Source organism: Salmo trutta, chromosome 21, assembly GCF_901001165.1.
Source record: "Salmo trutta chromosome 21, fSalTru1.1, whole genome shotgun sequence".
In the NCBI taxonomy this organism is placed as follows: domain Eukaryota; kingdom Metazoa; phylum Chordata; class Actinopteri; order Salmoniformes; family Salmonidae; genus Salmo; species Salmo trutta.
The window spans coordinates 35,370,140-35,386,581 of record NC_042977.1 but is presented as its reverse complement, the minus strand read 5'-3'; the positions used below and the strand labels follow the sequence as shown (position 1 = coordinate 35,386,581).

General features: G+C 42.8%; 2 protein-coding genes across 3 annotated transcripts; both read right to left on the bottom strand.

The window, feature by feature from the left end:
• Positions 1–482: 482 nt before the first annotated feature.
• On the bottom strand, positions 483–3,772 carry ftr66 (finTRIM family, member 66). 2 transcript variants are annotated; one of them, XM_029705415.1, is made up of 6 exons: positions 3,160–3,772; positions 2,268–2,363; positions 1,872–2,105; positions 1,602–1,761; positions 1,419–1,478; positions 483–1,277 (listed from the first exon to the last, which is right to left on the bottom strand). In XM_029705415.1, the coding sequence occupies exons 1-6, from the start codon at positions 3,751–3,753 to the stop codon at positions 748–750; spliced, it is 1,674 nt and encodes a 557-aa protein (XP_029561275.1). In that variant the 5' UTR covers positions 3,754–3,772; the 3' UTR covers positions 483–747. The 2 variants fall into 2 exon arrangements, with proteins under 2 accessions (XP_029561275.1, XP_029561276.1); XM_029705416.1 differs by lacking the exon at positions 1,419–1,478.
• A 182-nt stretch (positions 3,773–3,954) lies between these two features.
• Positions 3,955–12,743, bottom strand: myadmb (myeloid associated differentiation marker b). The gene is made up of 2 exons (XM_029705417.1): positions 12,625–12,743; positions 3,955–6,439 (listed from the first exon to the last, which is right to left on the bottom strand). The coding sequence occupies exon 2, from the start codon at positions 6,305–6,307 to the stop codon at positions 5,429–5,431; it is 879 nt and encodes a 292-aa protein (XP_029561277.1). The 5' UTR covers positions 6,308–6,439; positions 12,625–12,743; the 3' UTR covers positions 3,955–5,428.
• Between the last annotated feature and the right edge of the window lie 3,699 nt (positions 12,744–16,442).

The following is a 16,442-nucleotide window of genomic DNA, read 5'->3' as shown; positions in this document are numbered from 1 at the left end:
TGATTTCTTTTGATAGTGAAAATTGCTGAATTATATTGTACTTCCTGGTTCAACCAGCAGTTACAGGAGGTGTGGTTACTGTGTAACAAAGAAAAAGGAACTTCCGGCTATGTTCATGTGTGTGTGCGTAAGAGACAGTATGACATTTGTTCATGTCTATTTCCATCTGGCACAGTACAAAAAAAAAAGAGGCATGAAATGAAAATGAAATGTATGTATTCACTACTGTAAGTCGCTCTGGATAAGAGCGTCTGCTAAATGACTAAAATGTAAATGTAAAATGTATTTCGCAACAGACTGGACTTTTGCGCACTGCTGTGCTGTTGCCACTGAGGTTACTTGTGATACTTTTGATAAAAACATACTACAATAAATGTGTTTAAAAAACACAAATGTCAGTGCTATTGATATTGCCCTTAATATGACACCATTTAAAATCAACATAATGGTGATGTGATGACAGTCAGATTAGACAATAGGGGAACAGGATAGACTTTTCTTTTAATTTCACTTCACAAGAAGGTATTTGCAAAATTTGCATTGAAATTATTGTGCTTTGTTTTGCCAGCAAAATACAAATTATATAAACTCTACAGTAACTAAACTACTAAACTATACTTTAACTCTTCAGTAATAAACAAATACAAACCGGGGTGAGCGACATATCTGAGACTATCAATTATTAACTTCACCATGAAACTAATTTTCACACATGCTACTGCTTTTCTCTCAGCTGTTATTTCGCTTTCATTCCATCTGGCACAATTTAACGAAGACTCCGAAACACATAAACTCAAAGCCAAGATAGAGGGGCTGAGTAAATGTGGCTTGGACTCTATGGAGCAGGGTCATTGTGTCAGAGACGCTGTAGAAACACAGACTTCCTGCCCTGTGATCCAGGTACACTCCTATCCTAGAGGAGGTTGAAGTGGGTATTCTAGTGGCCACGTTATTGTGCCAGATGGTACAACCTTTTCTGGAACAGAACAAACTCCAGGACTTGTCATTGCGTCCAAAGTGGGAGTCATTGCCCTCTCCTCTCCTGGTCATCTCTTTGTACGCCACAGCCATGTTGATGCCACTCCCGCTACACTCGGCTTCCCAGTAGCAGCGCCCTGACAGGGCCTCAGTACAAAGCACCTGGCTCCAGTGATCAAACCTCTCTGGGTGCTCCAGGCAGGAGTGGTCCCTGGCCCTCACTGTCACCACCTTGTTCTCCTCAGACACACTCAGGTCCCTGTGGGCTGTCCGGGGGTCCAGTGTGAGCTGACAGGAATCTACGAGGAAATAAGGGTATGAAAGGAATGCTAACAAGAAGATTAATGGAATCCATAGAGCACCACCACGATGCAGATTTAGCCCCGAGCTCAGTTTGGATAATAGCACTCTGGCTATTAATGGAGTTGAAACTGACTTACAGTATAAAAACTCTGGTCTGATCCGGGGCTCTGGACACTGCAGGAGTTTCACTGTGCCCGCTACAGTTGAATACGGATTAGACAGTGATGAGTAGTAATGTTCCACAGAAGAAAAAAAAACTGTACTTTTAAAACAGCTTTAATGCAATATGGAGTGAATTACAGTAAAGTGTCCAGTCTCACCTGCCCTGGATATTTTGGGCCATTCCCCTTTGAACAGGTCCTCCAATCTCTTCTGGAGTGCTGTTACCGAGGCTCGAACTTGACCAAAATCCACCAGAGGAACCACTGTGATTCTGGGTGTGTCTGTGAGTTCAGTCGATTTAGAGATTGACTGGCAGTTCTAGAATCCAGGAGAGAGGAAGACAAAGTGTGGGACGGATTACAAGATACAAATAAATAAAAACACTGGACACCTTAATTATACCAATGCCAGAGCAGCAGTGATGCTACCTGTAGAAAATAGATATGATCCTCTGTGTGTGAAAGCTGCTCCAGCTCACAGTCTTTCTTCCTCAGCTCAGCCACCTCCTGCTCCAGTCTCAGTATGAGCCCTTCAGTCTGACTCACTGCAGTCTTCTCCTGGGCTCTGATCAGCTCTCTCACCTCACAGCACCTTCTCTCTACGGAGCAGATCAGCTCAGTAAAGATCTTCTGGCTGTCCTCCACTGCTGTCTGTGCAGAGTGCTAGTGGGAGACAGAGTGTGGTCAAGATATAACATTTATCCAAGTATGAACAAACTCCCAAAACCTCCCCCATCCACTAAAATATTAGCTTATTAATACTTGAAAGTCGCTTCGGACTTGGCCATGGCTGCCATTGCTCTACGGATCTCCACAGTGCATCACCTTTAGTGATTGCAGAGCCTGTCTCAGATCCAGCAGTTCCTTTTCTTTGGCTTGCATTCTCAGTTTGGATTGCTTCCTCATCTTCCCCAGCTGCCTCTGCAGGGACAAGGACACACCCACAAGCCTATCTTAGTAAATATTTGGGGCTCATATAAGCAGGCTATTGATCTTATGGTGAGTCGTTCGCTTTGTCAAATTGAATATTTAGCTGGTGAAAGCTGTGAGGTTGTTTAGTCTCCATAACACTCAACATACATACTTTTTTTCCTTTTTACATTCTACATTCCTCAAATGAAAAAAAGCCTACTCAAAATGGACACATTGAGTCATAAAATGACTTACACATTCTATAACCCGTAACAGCTAGGCTATGGATGAAGGGAAAATTTTGACTTCCCTTAAGAGAATCATGTTACACATTTGCACATCATCTCAGTCAGATAGTCAAAAGAGATGAAGAGGTTTTGCATGTGGAAGCATAGTGTATGGTGCCACATTCAAAGCAACTGACTGAACCAATGACAGGCACCTGACACACCTTATCCAGGATAGGAACCCTTCCTCAGATCCCTGGTTACATATAGGCAGGTGTCAGATACAGAGTTAACATTTGAATATGGGAAAGGAAGTTCTATTGATAGAAATGTACCTCTAACCTTTAGATTTTATGGCCTCAACTCTGATCATTATCAGGGAAATGTTCACATTGTTCAAATTATATGAATCACTCCCAGTATATAAGGCACCAAACATACCACTTCCTTATAGTTATCAGTCATAGGAATGGGCATAAGTATTCTTAATGCACATAACATACTTTCAGAAATGTACATATTCTGTCATGGTTAAACAACTGAGGTTGAAGGACAAGAGATTGTTTTTCAGTCCTTACTCGTTTCTTGGTGCTTTCTGCTGCAGCTGAGACGGTAGCATGGCTCCTGTGTTCATCCATCACACACAGCAGACAGACACACTGCTGATCAGTACGACAGTAGATCTCCAGTAGTCTATCGTGATGAGAGCAGATCCGCCCCTGCAGTGGCATGGTGGCTTCAACCAGGGTATGCTTCTTAAGGGCAGGAGATTCGTTGTGAGTGTGGAGGTGAGCTGCACAGTAAGAGGCCAGACACACTAAGCAGGATCTGGTGGCTTTGATCTGACCACCGAGGCAGATATCACACGCCACATCTCCAGCTTCAGCATACCGGCAGCGTTGACCAGAGGGTGCAGCTTGGAGTCCCCCTGTATTCAGTTTCTCCACCATCTCAGCCAAAATGGTGTTTCTCTTCAGAATTGGTCTTGGAGTGAAGGTCTGTCTGCACCGAGGACAGCTGAAGATGTAAGAGTCGTCGTCTTCACCCCAGCAGGCCCTGATACAGCCCATACAGTAGCGGTGTCCACAGGGGAGAGCTACTGGCTCCTTCAGTATCTCCAGACAAATTGAGCAGCACAATTTCTCTCTATCCCGAGGACCTGTTTGTGCCATTCTCTACCACAGACAGGGGGAGATTGTATAAGCTTCTCTGGAGCCGCCTGTGGCATCCCTTTTATAAACCTACATACTGTATACAAAGCAGCAACCCACAACCACACCTCCCACAGCAGTTTGGGGTGTGTGTGTGCGCGCGCACCTTTGAGTGTGTGTGCATGTTTGAGTGTGTGCGCACATTTGAGAGAGATAGAGAGAGAGATTGAGAACACCTAAGTGTTAGTTTATTTTGTTCAATTAACAAGGACAAAGACAGATATACATAGGCTATAATTCAGGGATCATCAACTACATTCAGCCGCAGACTGTAAATTGCCTGGAAGAAGCCCAAACAGATAACATTTGACTCAAACATAATAATTTGAAACTTAGCTTACATGTGTATACAAATCACATTACTCGCTCTGTTATATGTGGAAATAATTTTGGAACAGATTTCCAAAATTAAAAACAGTTGAAGTTGATTTGCTGGTGTTTTTAGTCCTTTATGTCAAATCATTTAAATTTGGTGTGGGTTTGCTCAGAAAACTTGGGGGCCAAATAAAATTTGACCCGTGGGCCCCCAGTTGACAAACCCTGCTATCATTTGTCACATTGCTTTTACTGAACACTGGATTGTATGTTTCCATAACACTGATGTGGTATGCACAGTCTCAACAGGCACACGGAATAAAAAACATGTCATGTTTAGTAACAGCAGGAAGTAGTGAAGACGATGCAGCAAATGGATGTCTCCCTCTATGACAAAGTGGACATTCTCATTCACAAGAGCAGATTGTTACAGCAGTACAAAGCAATGGGCCAGATTAAAAATAACACATTTTCCTTTTTCTTTTTATTCAAAGATGTTTTTGGAGACACCATAGCCTACAGAGAACGGGTTATAACAAACACATAAGTGTCGAACAGTAAGTGTTCATTACACAGTGAGTTTTAATTCAGTTACCTTATGCATATATTATTTCAACATACAATATACTCCTGACATGTAGCTTGGCAGAAGATGAAAATATAAAAAAAGGGTAAAAACAGGAATGTAAAATTAGTAAAAAATCTACACTAACAGAGTATATCTTTACATTAATTCAAACACAATTTGTTCTACTTCACGTCTTGAAAACATTTGGAGCAGTGTACCAATCTTCTAGGAATTACTTAGGGGTTTGATTGAATTACTTTTAACCCTTCGTAACTCATCTTAAACAAACTAGGAAGGTGTGAGTTGTTCTGTAAAATCTACCTACAGTTTTCCATAATGTAAAAAGTCATGCTTATTAAAAGACCATTGAACGTTGTAAGACTTTACATGATCTATAGTAATGTCAACATACTCAGCAGATCCATCCGGTCTTTGGAATACTGCATTTATGTGTGTGTCAGATAATCAGAGCTCAAACTTTGAAAAGATCTGTTCCATCTGATCATAGTTCTTGGGTCCATAAAATCATCCTTGTGTAAGGACTTTTCCTTTTGCATGAAATAAGAAATCATTTAGTCTCTATGTGTGGAGGTGACTAATGGCTGAACATTGATATATAAATGACACAAAATACAGTAAGCAGTTTTTGTTTCTCCCTCTTTCTTCACCTCTTCATTTCTACTCCTCAATATTTCTTTCCATCCGACTCAAAATCAACTACCTCTTCTCGTTCTTCCCCTCTATACCTTTTGCTCACACAGTAATAAACACCAGTCGGGCAGAGTAGATCAGGTCTGCCAGGTAGAGCACCAAGTTGACTGCAGTGAGCACAGCCACAGCCATCTGCTTGTCCCATGCACACAGCCCTTGACTGTTACCACAGAAAGTGGGCCTGGAGGAAGAGTGCTTCCTGTCAAATGTAAAAATGGGCCAGACGATGGTAGCGGAGAGGTACATGATGACAGCCAGTAGGGCGTAGGCAGACAGGAAGCGGGCGAAGGGGAAAGGCAGGCAGCCGGTGCACTCGCAGATACACAGCACAATGATGGCCGCCGACAGGATGAAACAGATGCAGTAGACGGCCAGGCACCACCTCAGTGCATCGTGAGAGTCGTAGGACACTGGGTCGCTGATGAAGACAAAGATGACGCAGGCCACAAAGGTTTCACACACTTTCAGCAGACCCGGGGCGGTGGTCATGTAACCTGCTACCTCACCTGGCCGGGCTTTGCTGATGCTCACCTCACTCATGTAAGCGATGGTGGCCAGGCAGGAGAAGACGGTGGCCACGATGCGGTAGTTATGAGTCTCGTTGCGGGAGGTCTGGCCCTTGAGGAAGTAGAGGGGGAAGATGATGGAGGCGGAGAGGCAGAGCAGGGAGGCATAGCAGGCGAAGGTGATGGGGAAGTTTTTCCAGGAGACGGGGGCACGGGTCTGCAGGCCAAACAGCTCTACCAGCAAAACCAGCAGGGTCCCAGCGAAGCTGAAGGCCCAGCAGAACACAAACCAGTCCCCTGTACCGTGCTTGAGGTCGGCCCCATGGATGGTCACAGCAAAAGCCACACAGGAGAAGACCAGAGCACACAATCGCACCCAGAACAGGGGGTTGGAGTGCACCACCACTATCGGCATGATGGGATATGGATGATGCTTGACAACTAGGACGGGTTAGACTGAAGTGAAGGGCTGAATTGGCTGGAGATGTAGGTGTTTCTGCGAAATACCCCAGGCCTACAGTTCTTTGTGCATCTGTGGCAGAAGGATCTATAAGGAGACACAGAATAGAGAGCAGCTGTCAGTAACAAAGAACAAATTGACAGCATGCATTCATATAAAAAATATCTCATAGCAAGTATTGATTCCATTATGATTTTCAATGTACATTCTTGATGAGATATCATATTTGGACTCATGAGGGCAACAGTAGCAATGTGTCATTATCTCCCATCTCAACATGAAAGTAAAAAAAAAAGATTTCATATTTTGATACCTTGTACAAGGAGAATCAAAAGTATAGGTTCTCTTCAGTTTTATACTCTGTGAGAGTGCTTTATCAGCTGAGGGATTCCTGTTCTGTGAGTCAGTGTCCCTGGACATTCCTTCACCCCCCCCCCCTTTCAGACAGACGTGGTGCTGAGACCTCTACCCGACCTCTCAGCCAATCTGTCATCAGCCTCTGCGGCAGGGCCTCATCCACTAACAGTCCCAACATCCAGAGACACTCAGGGCTGCTCCCTCCCACTATCCCCCACAAGTAATAGTGAGTCCATGTTCCCAGTTTACATACTGTTGAAGGACTCATAAACAGAGACACATGTTTACATTAATAAAATAAGTTGTTCAAACAGCAGGGGACAGAGTTGGAGAGAGAAAGAGAGGAAACAGACAGACGAATTAAGATTTGAAAAATGGACAAACTCAAAGTGAGAGTGACCAAAGCAGTCAGGCAAAAAAGGCTAGCTGAAGTAAGAGGAGAAAAATAAATCCATTATTATTTTTTTTTAATTTAAAAAAAATGGGGAAAGCCCTGTGCCTTAACCTCAGGACACATTTGAAACACGATGATGAATAGCAGAGCAGTGAGTCACCTCCCTCCCTCCCTCTCTGCCCCTCCGTCATTCTCCCTTTCTCTTCCCCGTAAGATTTTCCAACTCGTTGATTTTTCCCAGATGTGCAGACTGCTGCCGAACTGCAAACTGAGTCAAAGGTGCCAAGTCCCTTCTACCTCTCTCTCACACACACTAGAAAAACCATATGGAAGGCAGTAATGGAAAACCCATCCCCTACCTACCATTACTTGAATGTTAGGAAAATTGGTAAAAGACCATAAAGTCCCTGCATGGAAAGCCACCTTATAAGGGGTGGCATGGAAAAGACTACATTATCATCCAAACAGAGGGACTTCCCTTTAGAGATACACTCACAGTCCCACACACAGTCTGGACAAGAGAGAAAACAGGATATTACAGTCAAATTATCTCCCTCCCTCTCACACACACCCTTGAGGGTGAGGAGGCTCAGTGTTTGTTTGCAGCCAGGGTCACGAGCGTTGTTATGACAACATGGTTAACTCGATTTCACCCATAATTCAGTTAAAGAGCTATGGGCTCCCAGGCTGGAGATGTTCACATGTTGTTTCATCATGCTCCATAGTTCAGCTGCGATAATAAGGGGAACTACTTGCTTCCACGTGTTCTGATCAATAGTAGACTATATTCACACAAAATACACTAATATATGTATGTATATGTACAGTTGAAGTCGGAAGTTTACATAGCCAAATACATTTAAACTCAGTTTTTCACAATCCCTGACATTTAATCCTAGTAAAAATTCCCTGTCTTAGGTCAGTTAGGATCACCACTTTATTTTAAGAATGTGAAATGTCAGAATTAAGAGTAGAGAGAATTATTTATTTCAGCTTTTATTTCTTTCATCACATTCCCAGTGGGTCAGAAGTTTACATACACTCAATTAGTATTTGGTAGCATTGCCTTTAAATTGTTTAACTTGGGTCAAACGTTACGGGTAGCCTTCCACAAGCTTCCCACAATAAGTTGGGTGAATTTTGGCCCATTCCTCCTGGCAGAGCTGGTGTTACTGAGTCAGGTTTGATGGCCTCCTTGCTCGCACACGGCTTTTCAGTTCTGCCCACAACATTTCTATAGGATTGAGGTCAGGGCTTTGTGATGGCAACTCCAATACCTTGACTTTGTTGTCCTTAAGCCATTTTGCCACAACTTTGGAAGTAAGCGTGGGGTCATTGTCCATTTGGAAGACCCATTTGCGAGCAAGCTTTAACTTCCTGACTGATGTCTTGAGATGTTGCTTTAATATACCCACATCATTTTCCTGCCTCATGATGCCATCTATTTTGTGAAGTGCACCAGTCCCTCCTGCAGCAAAGCACCCCCACAACATGATGCTGCCACCCCCGTGCTTCACAGTTGGGATGGTGTTCTTTGGCTTGCAAGCCTCCCCCTTTTTCCTCCAAACATAACGATGGTCATTACGGCGAAACGGTTCTATTTCTGTTTCATCAGACCAGAGGACATTTCTCCAAAAAGTACGATCTTTGTCCCCATGTGCAGTTGCAAACCGTAGTCTGGCTTTTTTATGGTGGTTTTGGAGCAGTGGCTTTTTCCTTGCTGAGCGGCCTTTCAGGTTTATGTCAATATAGGACTCGTTGTACTGTGGATATAGATACTTTTGTAGCCGTTTCCTCCAGCATCTTCACAAGGTCCTTTGCTGTTGTTCTGGGATTGATTTTCACTTTTCGCACCAAAGTACATTAACCTCTAGGAGACAGAATGCATCTCCTTCCTGAGCGGTATAACGACTGCATGGTCCCATGGTGTTTATACTTACGTACTATTGTTTGTACAGATGAACGTGGTACCTTCATGCGTTTGGAAATTGCTCCCAAGGATTAACCAGACTTGGAGGTCTACAATTTTTTTTCTGTGGTCTTGGCTGATTTCTTTTGATTTTCCCATGATGTCAAGCAAAGAGGCACTGAGTGAAGGTAGGCCTTGAAATACATCCACAGATACACCTCCAATTGACTCAAATTATGTCAATTAGCCTATCAGAAGCTTCTAAAGCCATGACATCATTTAATGGAATTTTCCAAGCTGTTTAAAGGCACAGTCAACTTAGTGTATGTAAACTTCTGACCCACTGGAATTGTGATACAGTGAATTTTAGTGAAATAATCTGTCTGTAAACAGTTGTTGGAAAAATAACTTGTGTCATGCACAAAGTAGATGTCCTAACTGACTTTCCACAAATTTCTTGTTAACAAACTATAGTTTTGGCGTGGTTGAAAAATTAGTTTTAATGACTCAAACCTAAGTGTATGTAAACTTCCGACTTCAACTGTATGTATGTATGTATGTATGTATGTATGTATGTATGTATGTATGTATGTATGTATGTATGTATGTATGTATGTATGTATGTATGTACACACAAACAAAAGTACAGTACTAGTCAAAAGTTTGGACACCTACTCATTCCAGGGTTTTTCTTTATTTTTACTATTTTCTACATTGTACAATAATAGTGCAGACATCAAAACTATGAAATAACCCAAATGGAATCATGTAGTAACCAAGAAAGTGTTAAACAAATCAAAATATATTTAATATTTTAGATTCTTCAAAGTAGCCACCCTTTGCCTTGATGACAGCTTTGCACATTCTTGGCATTTTCTCAACCAGCTTAATGAGGTAGTCACCTGGAATGCATTTAAATTAACAGGTGTGCCTTGTTAAAAGTTCATTTGTGGAATTGATTTCCTTCTTAATGCGGTTGAGCCAATCAGCTGTGTTGTGACAAGGTAGAGTTGGTACACAGAAGACAGCCCTATTTGGTAAAAGACCAAGTCCATAACATGGCAAGAACAGCTCAAATAAGCAAAGAGAAACGACAGTCCATCAAGATATAAAGGTCAGTCCATGCGGAAAATTCCAATTCCAAAATTCCAATTCCAAGAACTTTGAAAGTTTCTTCATTTGCAGTTGCAAAAACCATCAAGCGCTATGATGAAACCGGCTCTCACGAGGACCACCACAGAAAAGGAAGACCCAGAGTTACCTCTGCTGCAGAGGTAAAGTTTATTAGAGTTATCAGCCTCAGAAATTGCAGCCCAAATACATGCTTCACAGAGTTCAAGTAACAGACACATCTCAACATCAACTGTTCAGAGGAGACTGTGAATCAGGCCTTCATGGTCGAATTGCTAAAAAGAAACCACTACTAAATGACACCAATAAGAAGAAGAGACTTGTTTGGGCCAAGAAATATGAGCAATGGACATTAGACCGGTGGAAATCTGTCCTTTGGTCTGATGAGTTCAAATTTGAGATTTTTGGTGTCGTTCCCACCATGAAGCATGGAGGAAGAGGTGTGATGGTGCTCTGATGGTGACACCGTCAGTGATTTATTTAGAATTCAATGCACACTTACACAGCATGGCTACCACAGCATTCTGCAGTGATACGCCATCTCATCTGGTTTGTGCTTAGTGGGACTAACATTTGTTTTTCCAACAGGACAATGACCAAACACACCTCCAGGCTGTGTAAGGGCTATTTGAGCAATAAGGAGAGTGATGTAGTGCGGAATCATATTACCTGGCCTCCACAATCACCCGACCTCAACCCAATTGAGATGATTTGGGATCAGTTGGACCCCAGAGTGAAGGAAAAGCAGCCAACAAGTGCTCAGCACAGGTGTATAAAATCGAGCTTACAGCCATGCAATCTCCATAGACAAACATTGGCAGTAGAATGGCCTTACTGAAGAGCTCAGTGACTTTCAACATGGCACTCTCATAGGATGCCACTTTCCAACAAGTCAGTTAGTCAAATTTCTGCTCTGCTAGACCTGCCCCAGTCAACTAAGTGCTGTTATTGTGAAGTGGAAACTTCGAGGAGCAACAACGGCTCAGCCGCGAAGTGATAGGCCACACAAGCTCACAGAACAGGACTGCTGAAGCGCGTAGCGCATAAAAATTGTCTGTCCTCGATTGCAACACTCACTAGTTCCAAACTTCCTCTGGAAGCAACGTCACCACAAGAACTTCGAGAGCATCATGAAATGGGTTTCCATGGCCAAGGAGCCGCACACAAGCTTAACATCATCATGCGCAATGACAAGTGTCGGCTGGAGTGATGTAAAGCTCGCCACCATTGGACTCTGGAGCAGTGGAAATGTGTTCTCTGGAGTGATGAATCACACATGGTCTGGCAGTCCGGTTGACGAATCTGGATTTGGCGGATGCAAGGAGAACGCTATGTGCCCCAATGCATAGTGCCAACTGTAAAGCTTGGTGGAGGAATAATGCTCTGGGGCTGGTTTTCTATGGGTTGAGCTAGGCCCCTTAGTTCCAGTGAAGGGAAATCTTAACGCTACTGCATACAATGACATTCTAGACGATTCTGTGCTTCCAATTTTATGGCAACAGTTTGGGGAAGGCCCTCTCCTGTTTCAGCATGAAAATGCCCCCCGTGCACAAAGCAAGGTCCATACAGAAATGTTTGTCGAGATCGGTCTGGAAGAACTTGACTGGCCTGCACAGAGCCCTGACCTCAGCCCCATCGAACACCTTTGGGATGTATTGGAACACCGAGTGCGAGCCAGGCCTAATCGCCCAACATCAGTGCCCGACCTCACTAATGCTCATGGCTGAATGGAAGCAAGTCCCCACAGCAATGTTCCAACATCTAGTGGAAAACCTTCCCAGAAGAGTGGAGGCTGTTGTAGCAGCCAAGGGGGACCAACTCCATATTAATGCCCATGATTTTGGAATGAGATGTTCGACGAGCATGTGTCTACATACTTTTGGTCATGTAGTGTATATCAGAGCCCTCATATTCAAAAGAGTCAGATAAAATAGGTTTACAATTTCCCCGTTATTCTGGCAGCTGTTGCCTTCCGTTATCCTCCCGTTATTCTGGCAGCTGTTGCCTACCATTATCCTCCCGTTATTCTGGCAGCTGTTGCCTACGGTTATCCTCCCGTTATTCTGGTTGGTCATTGACAACCACAGGCCGAGGTGATGCGTGAAGTGCAAATTGTGCCGTGCACTGGAGTTTCTCAGTGTATCAACCATCAAGTCATTCATAGAAAGCAAAAACATTTCAATGGAAAACAAGTTTTACAACACCGCAGCAGTTATTGTCTTGACTATCCTATCTTGTGTCCTAAATACTGCTAATAATAGGCAATTTACTGGATCCCGTGCAAAAGTGATGTTTAATTTCCAGCGCTCACGGTGAAAATGATTATTTTCAATAGACTGTGTTAAAACTATAGAAAAGCATGCAGGTAGGCCAAGTTTCAACTGTTTGTAGACAACATGTATAAAAACTACGCTAACTCTCGGATAGACCAGTATTCTATTACACAATCTCAAATACAACTCTGAAACAAAAAGGTATTACCTTTTCGTTAGTTTTGGGACTGCAAAATCCTTCGTTCTCTCTCAGGATCTGTCATCGAATAGGAATTTACACTGGTAGCCATCCTAGTCCTGAATTTAACACATTCATAGTCAGAGAAAACCCTCCCCCCAGCTTCCCGCCCATTGCAACCAAATTAGGTATGAAATGTCTCAAGCGTTATTTCCACATATTTCTACTGCGCGTCATCCCAATCCACCCTCCTCCATTTAGATGAATAATCTTTATATTAACAACCTGATATAAATTAATGAAATAATGTCAATTAAATAATTACAGTTTAATTAATTGAATTGATTGTCATTTGGTTATTATTGTTTAATTTGGCGTAATGGTTCCAATTTAAAGCAGCAACGTCCTACTATGGAATAAGATAGAGTGGTGAGGGCTACAGAACGATGTCATCATTGGCTAGGCTACCAAGATAATACATCATTTTGCATGTACTACTATTCTTTTTTTTGTTGCTCACATTATTTGTATTATATTGCTAAGAAACAGAGGCAGTTCCCCTGGAAACCACTATTTATTTACTTAGAATGTGATTTAAGTGACTCAGAAACATCCGTTTCCGGACCTGGGTCAAAGATTGAAGGCATACGTAGTTGCACAAAGCTGCACCAAAAGTGTTGCGCTTCAGCGCGACAAGCAGTCACACACACATACACACACACACACACACACACACACACGATTCAGAGGAGTTGGGTTAAATTTGGAAGACACATTTCGGTTGAATGCATTCAGTTGCAGTGGTGTAAAGTAAAAATACTTTAAAGTACTAAAGTGGGATTGGGGGGGTATCTGTAATTTACTATTTCTATTTTTGGAAATGTATACTTTTACTTCACTACATTCATAAATAAAATAATATACTTTTTACTCAATTCAATTTTTCTGACACCCAAAAGTACTCATTACATTTTGAAAGGAAAATGGTCCAATTCACACTTATCAAGAGAACATCCTTGGTCATTCCTATGCTAGATTTGTAAATTTGGTCTGAGTGTTGGCGTGTGCCCCTGGCTATCCATAAAAAAACACAAAAAAACAGTGGTGCTGTCTGCTTTGCTTATTATAAGGAATTTGAAATGATTCATACTTTTACTTTTACTTTTGATACTTAAGTATATTTTAAACCAAATACTTTTAGATTTTTACTCAAGTAGTATTTTACTGGTTGACTTTCACTTTTACTTGAGTCATTTTCTATTAAGGTATCTTTACTTTTACTCAAGTATGACAATTGAGCACTTTTTCCACCACTGTTCAGTTGTGCAACTGACTAGGTATCCTTTCCCTTTCTCTCATTCTCATTCTCTCTCTCTCAAACACACACACACACACACACCACTGTGTGTGTGTGTAACTACGGACATGTAGCCTAACAAAGGGAAAGTGTTTAGCCTACCCTCCATTCATGTCCTTGATCCCACAAGAACACCTGGTAGTAGCATTTGCATTTATTTTTTTATTTAACCTTCATTTAACTAGGCAAGTCAGTTAAGAACAAATTCTTATTTTCAATGACGGCCTACCAAAAGGCAAAAGGTCTCCTGCGGGGACGGGGCTGAGATTTTTTTTAAATTAATATAAATACAGGACAAAACACACACCATGACAAGAGAGACAACACAACACTACACTACATAAAGAGACACCTAAGACAACAACATAGCAAGGCAGCAAGACATGACAACACAGCATGGTAGCAACACAACATGACAAGAACATGGTAGGAACACAACATGGTAGCTGCACAAAACATGGTACAAACATTATTGGGTACAGACAACAGCACAAAGGGCAAGAAGGTAGAGACAACAATACATCACGCATAGCAGCCACAACTGTCAGTAAAAGTGTCCATGATTGAGTCTTTGAATGAAGAGATTGAGATAAAACTGTCCAGTTTGAGTGTTGTTGCAGCTCGTTCCAATCGCTAGCTGCAGCGATCTAAAAAGACGAGCGACCCAGGGATGTGTGTGCTTTGAGGACCTTTAACAGAATGTGACTGGCAGAATGGGTGTTGTACGTGGAGGATGAGGGCTGCAATAGATATCTCAGATGGGGGGAGGGAGGCCAAAGAGGGTTTATAAATAAGCATCAACCAGTGGGTCTTGCGACAGGTATACAGAGATGACCAGTTTTACAGAGGAGTATAGAGTGCAGTGATGTGTCCTATAAGGAGCATTGGTGGCAAATCTGATGGCCGAATGGTAAAGAACATCTAGCCGCTCGAGAGCACCCTTACCTGCCGATCTATAAATTATGTCTCCGTAATCTAGCATAGGTAGGATGGTCATCTGAATCAGGGTTAGTTTGGCAGCTGGGGTGAAAGAGGAGCGATTACGATAGAGGAAACCAAGTCTAGATTTATCTTTAGCCTGCAGCTTTGATATGTGTTGAGAGAAGGACAGTGTACCGTCTAGCTATACTCCCAAGTACTTGTATGAGGTGACTACCACAAGCTCTAAACCCTCAGAGGTCTTAATCACACCTGTGGGGAGAGGGGCAGTCCTCTTATCAAACCACATGACCTTTGTTTTGGAGGTGTTCAGAACAAGTTAAGGGTAGACAAGCTTGCTGGACACTAAGAAAGCTTTGTGGTAGAGCATTTAACACAAGATCCGGGGAGGGGCCAGCTGTGTATAAGACTGTATCATCTGCATATAAATGGATGGGAGAGCTTCCTACTGCCAGGGCTATGTTGTTGATGTAAATTGAGAAGACGTGGGTACTCCCTTGGTGACAGGCAGTGGCTGAGACAGCAGATGTTCTGACTTTATATACTGCACTCTTTGAGAGAGGTAGTTAGCAAACCAGGCCAAAGACCCTTCAGAGACACCAATACTCCTTAGCAAACCCACAGGAATGGAATGGTCTACCGTATCAAAAGCTTTGGCCAAGTCAATAAAAATAGCAGCACAACATTGCTTAGAATCCAGGGCAATGGTGACATCTTTGAGGACCTTTAAGGTTACAGTGACACATCCATAACCTGAGCGGAAACCAGATTGCATACCACAGAGAATCCTATAGACATCAAGAAAGCCAGTCAGTAGATTATTGACAAGTTTTTCCAACACTTTTGATAAACAGAGCAAAATAGAAGTATGCCTATAACAGTTAGGATCAGCTTGATCTCCCCCTTTAAATAAAGGATGAACCGTGGCTGCCTTCCAAGCAATGGGAACCTCCCCAGAAAGGATAGACAGGTTAAAAAGGTCGGAGCTAGGCTTGGCGATAATAGGGGCAGCAACCTTAAAGAAGAAAGGGTCTAAACCATCTGCCCCAGATGTTTTTTTGGGGTCAAGTTTCAGGAGCTCCTTTAGTACCTCTGACTCAGTGACCGCCTGCAGGGAGAAACTTTGTAGCGATGCAGGGGAAAAAGAGGGAGGAGCGTCGCGGCTAGTCGCATTAGAAGGGGTGGGAGATCAGGAAATATTGGATGGGCAAGGAGGCATGGCTGTGTCAAATAGGAATCCCGACTTAATGAAGTGGTGATTAAAGAGCTCAGACTTGTGCTTCATGTCAGTAACAACCACATCATCAACATTAAGGGACATGGACAGCTGTGAGGAGGAGGGGTTTTTCTCCAGGTCTTTAACCGTTTTCCAGACCTTCTTAGGGTTAGACCCAAAGAGAGAGAACTGCTCCTTAAAACTAACTAACTTTGGCCTTCTGGATGGTCTGAGTGCACTTATTTCTCATTTGCCTGAACGAGAGCCAGTCAGCCTGAGTATGCGTGTGCCGAGCCTTTCGCCAAATGCAACTCTTGAGGTGGAATAAATCTGCAA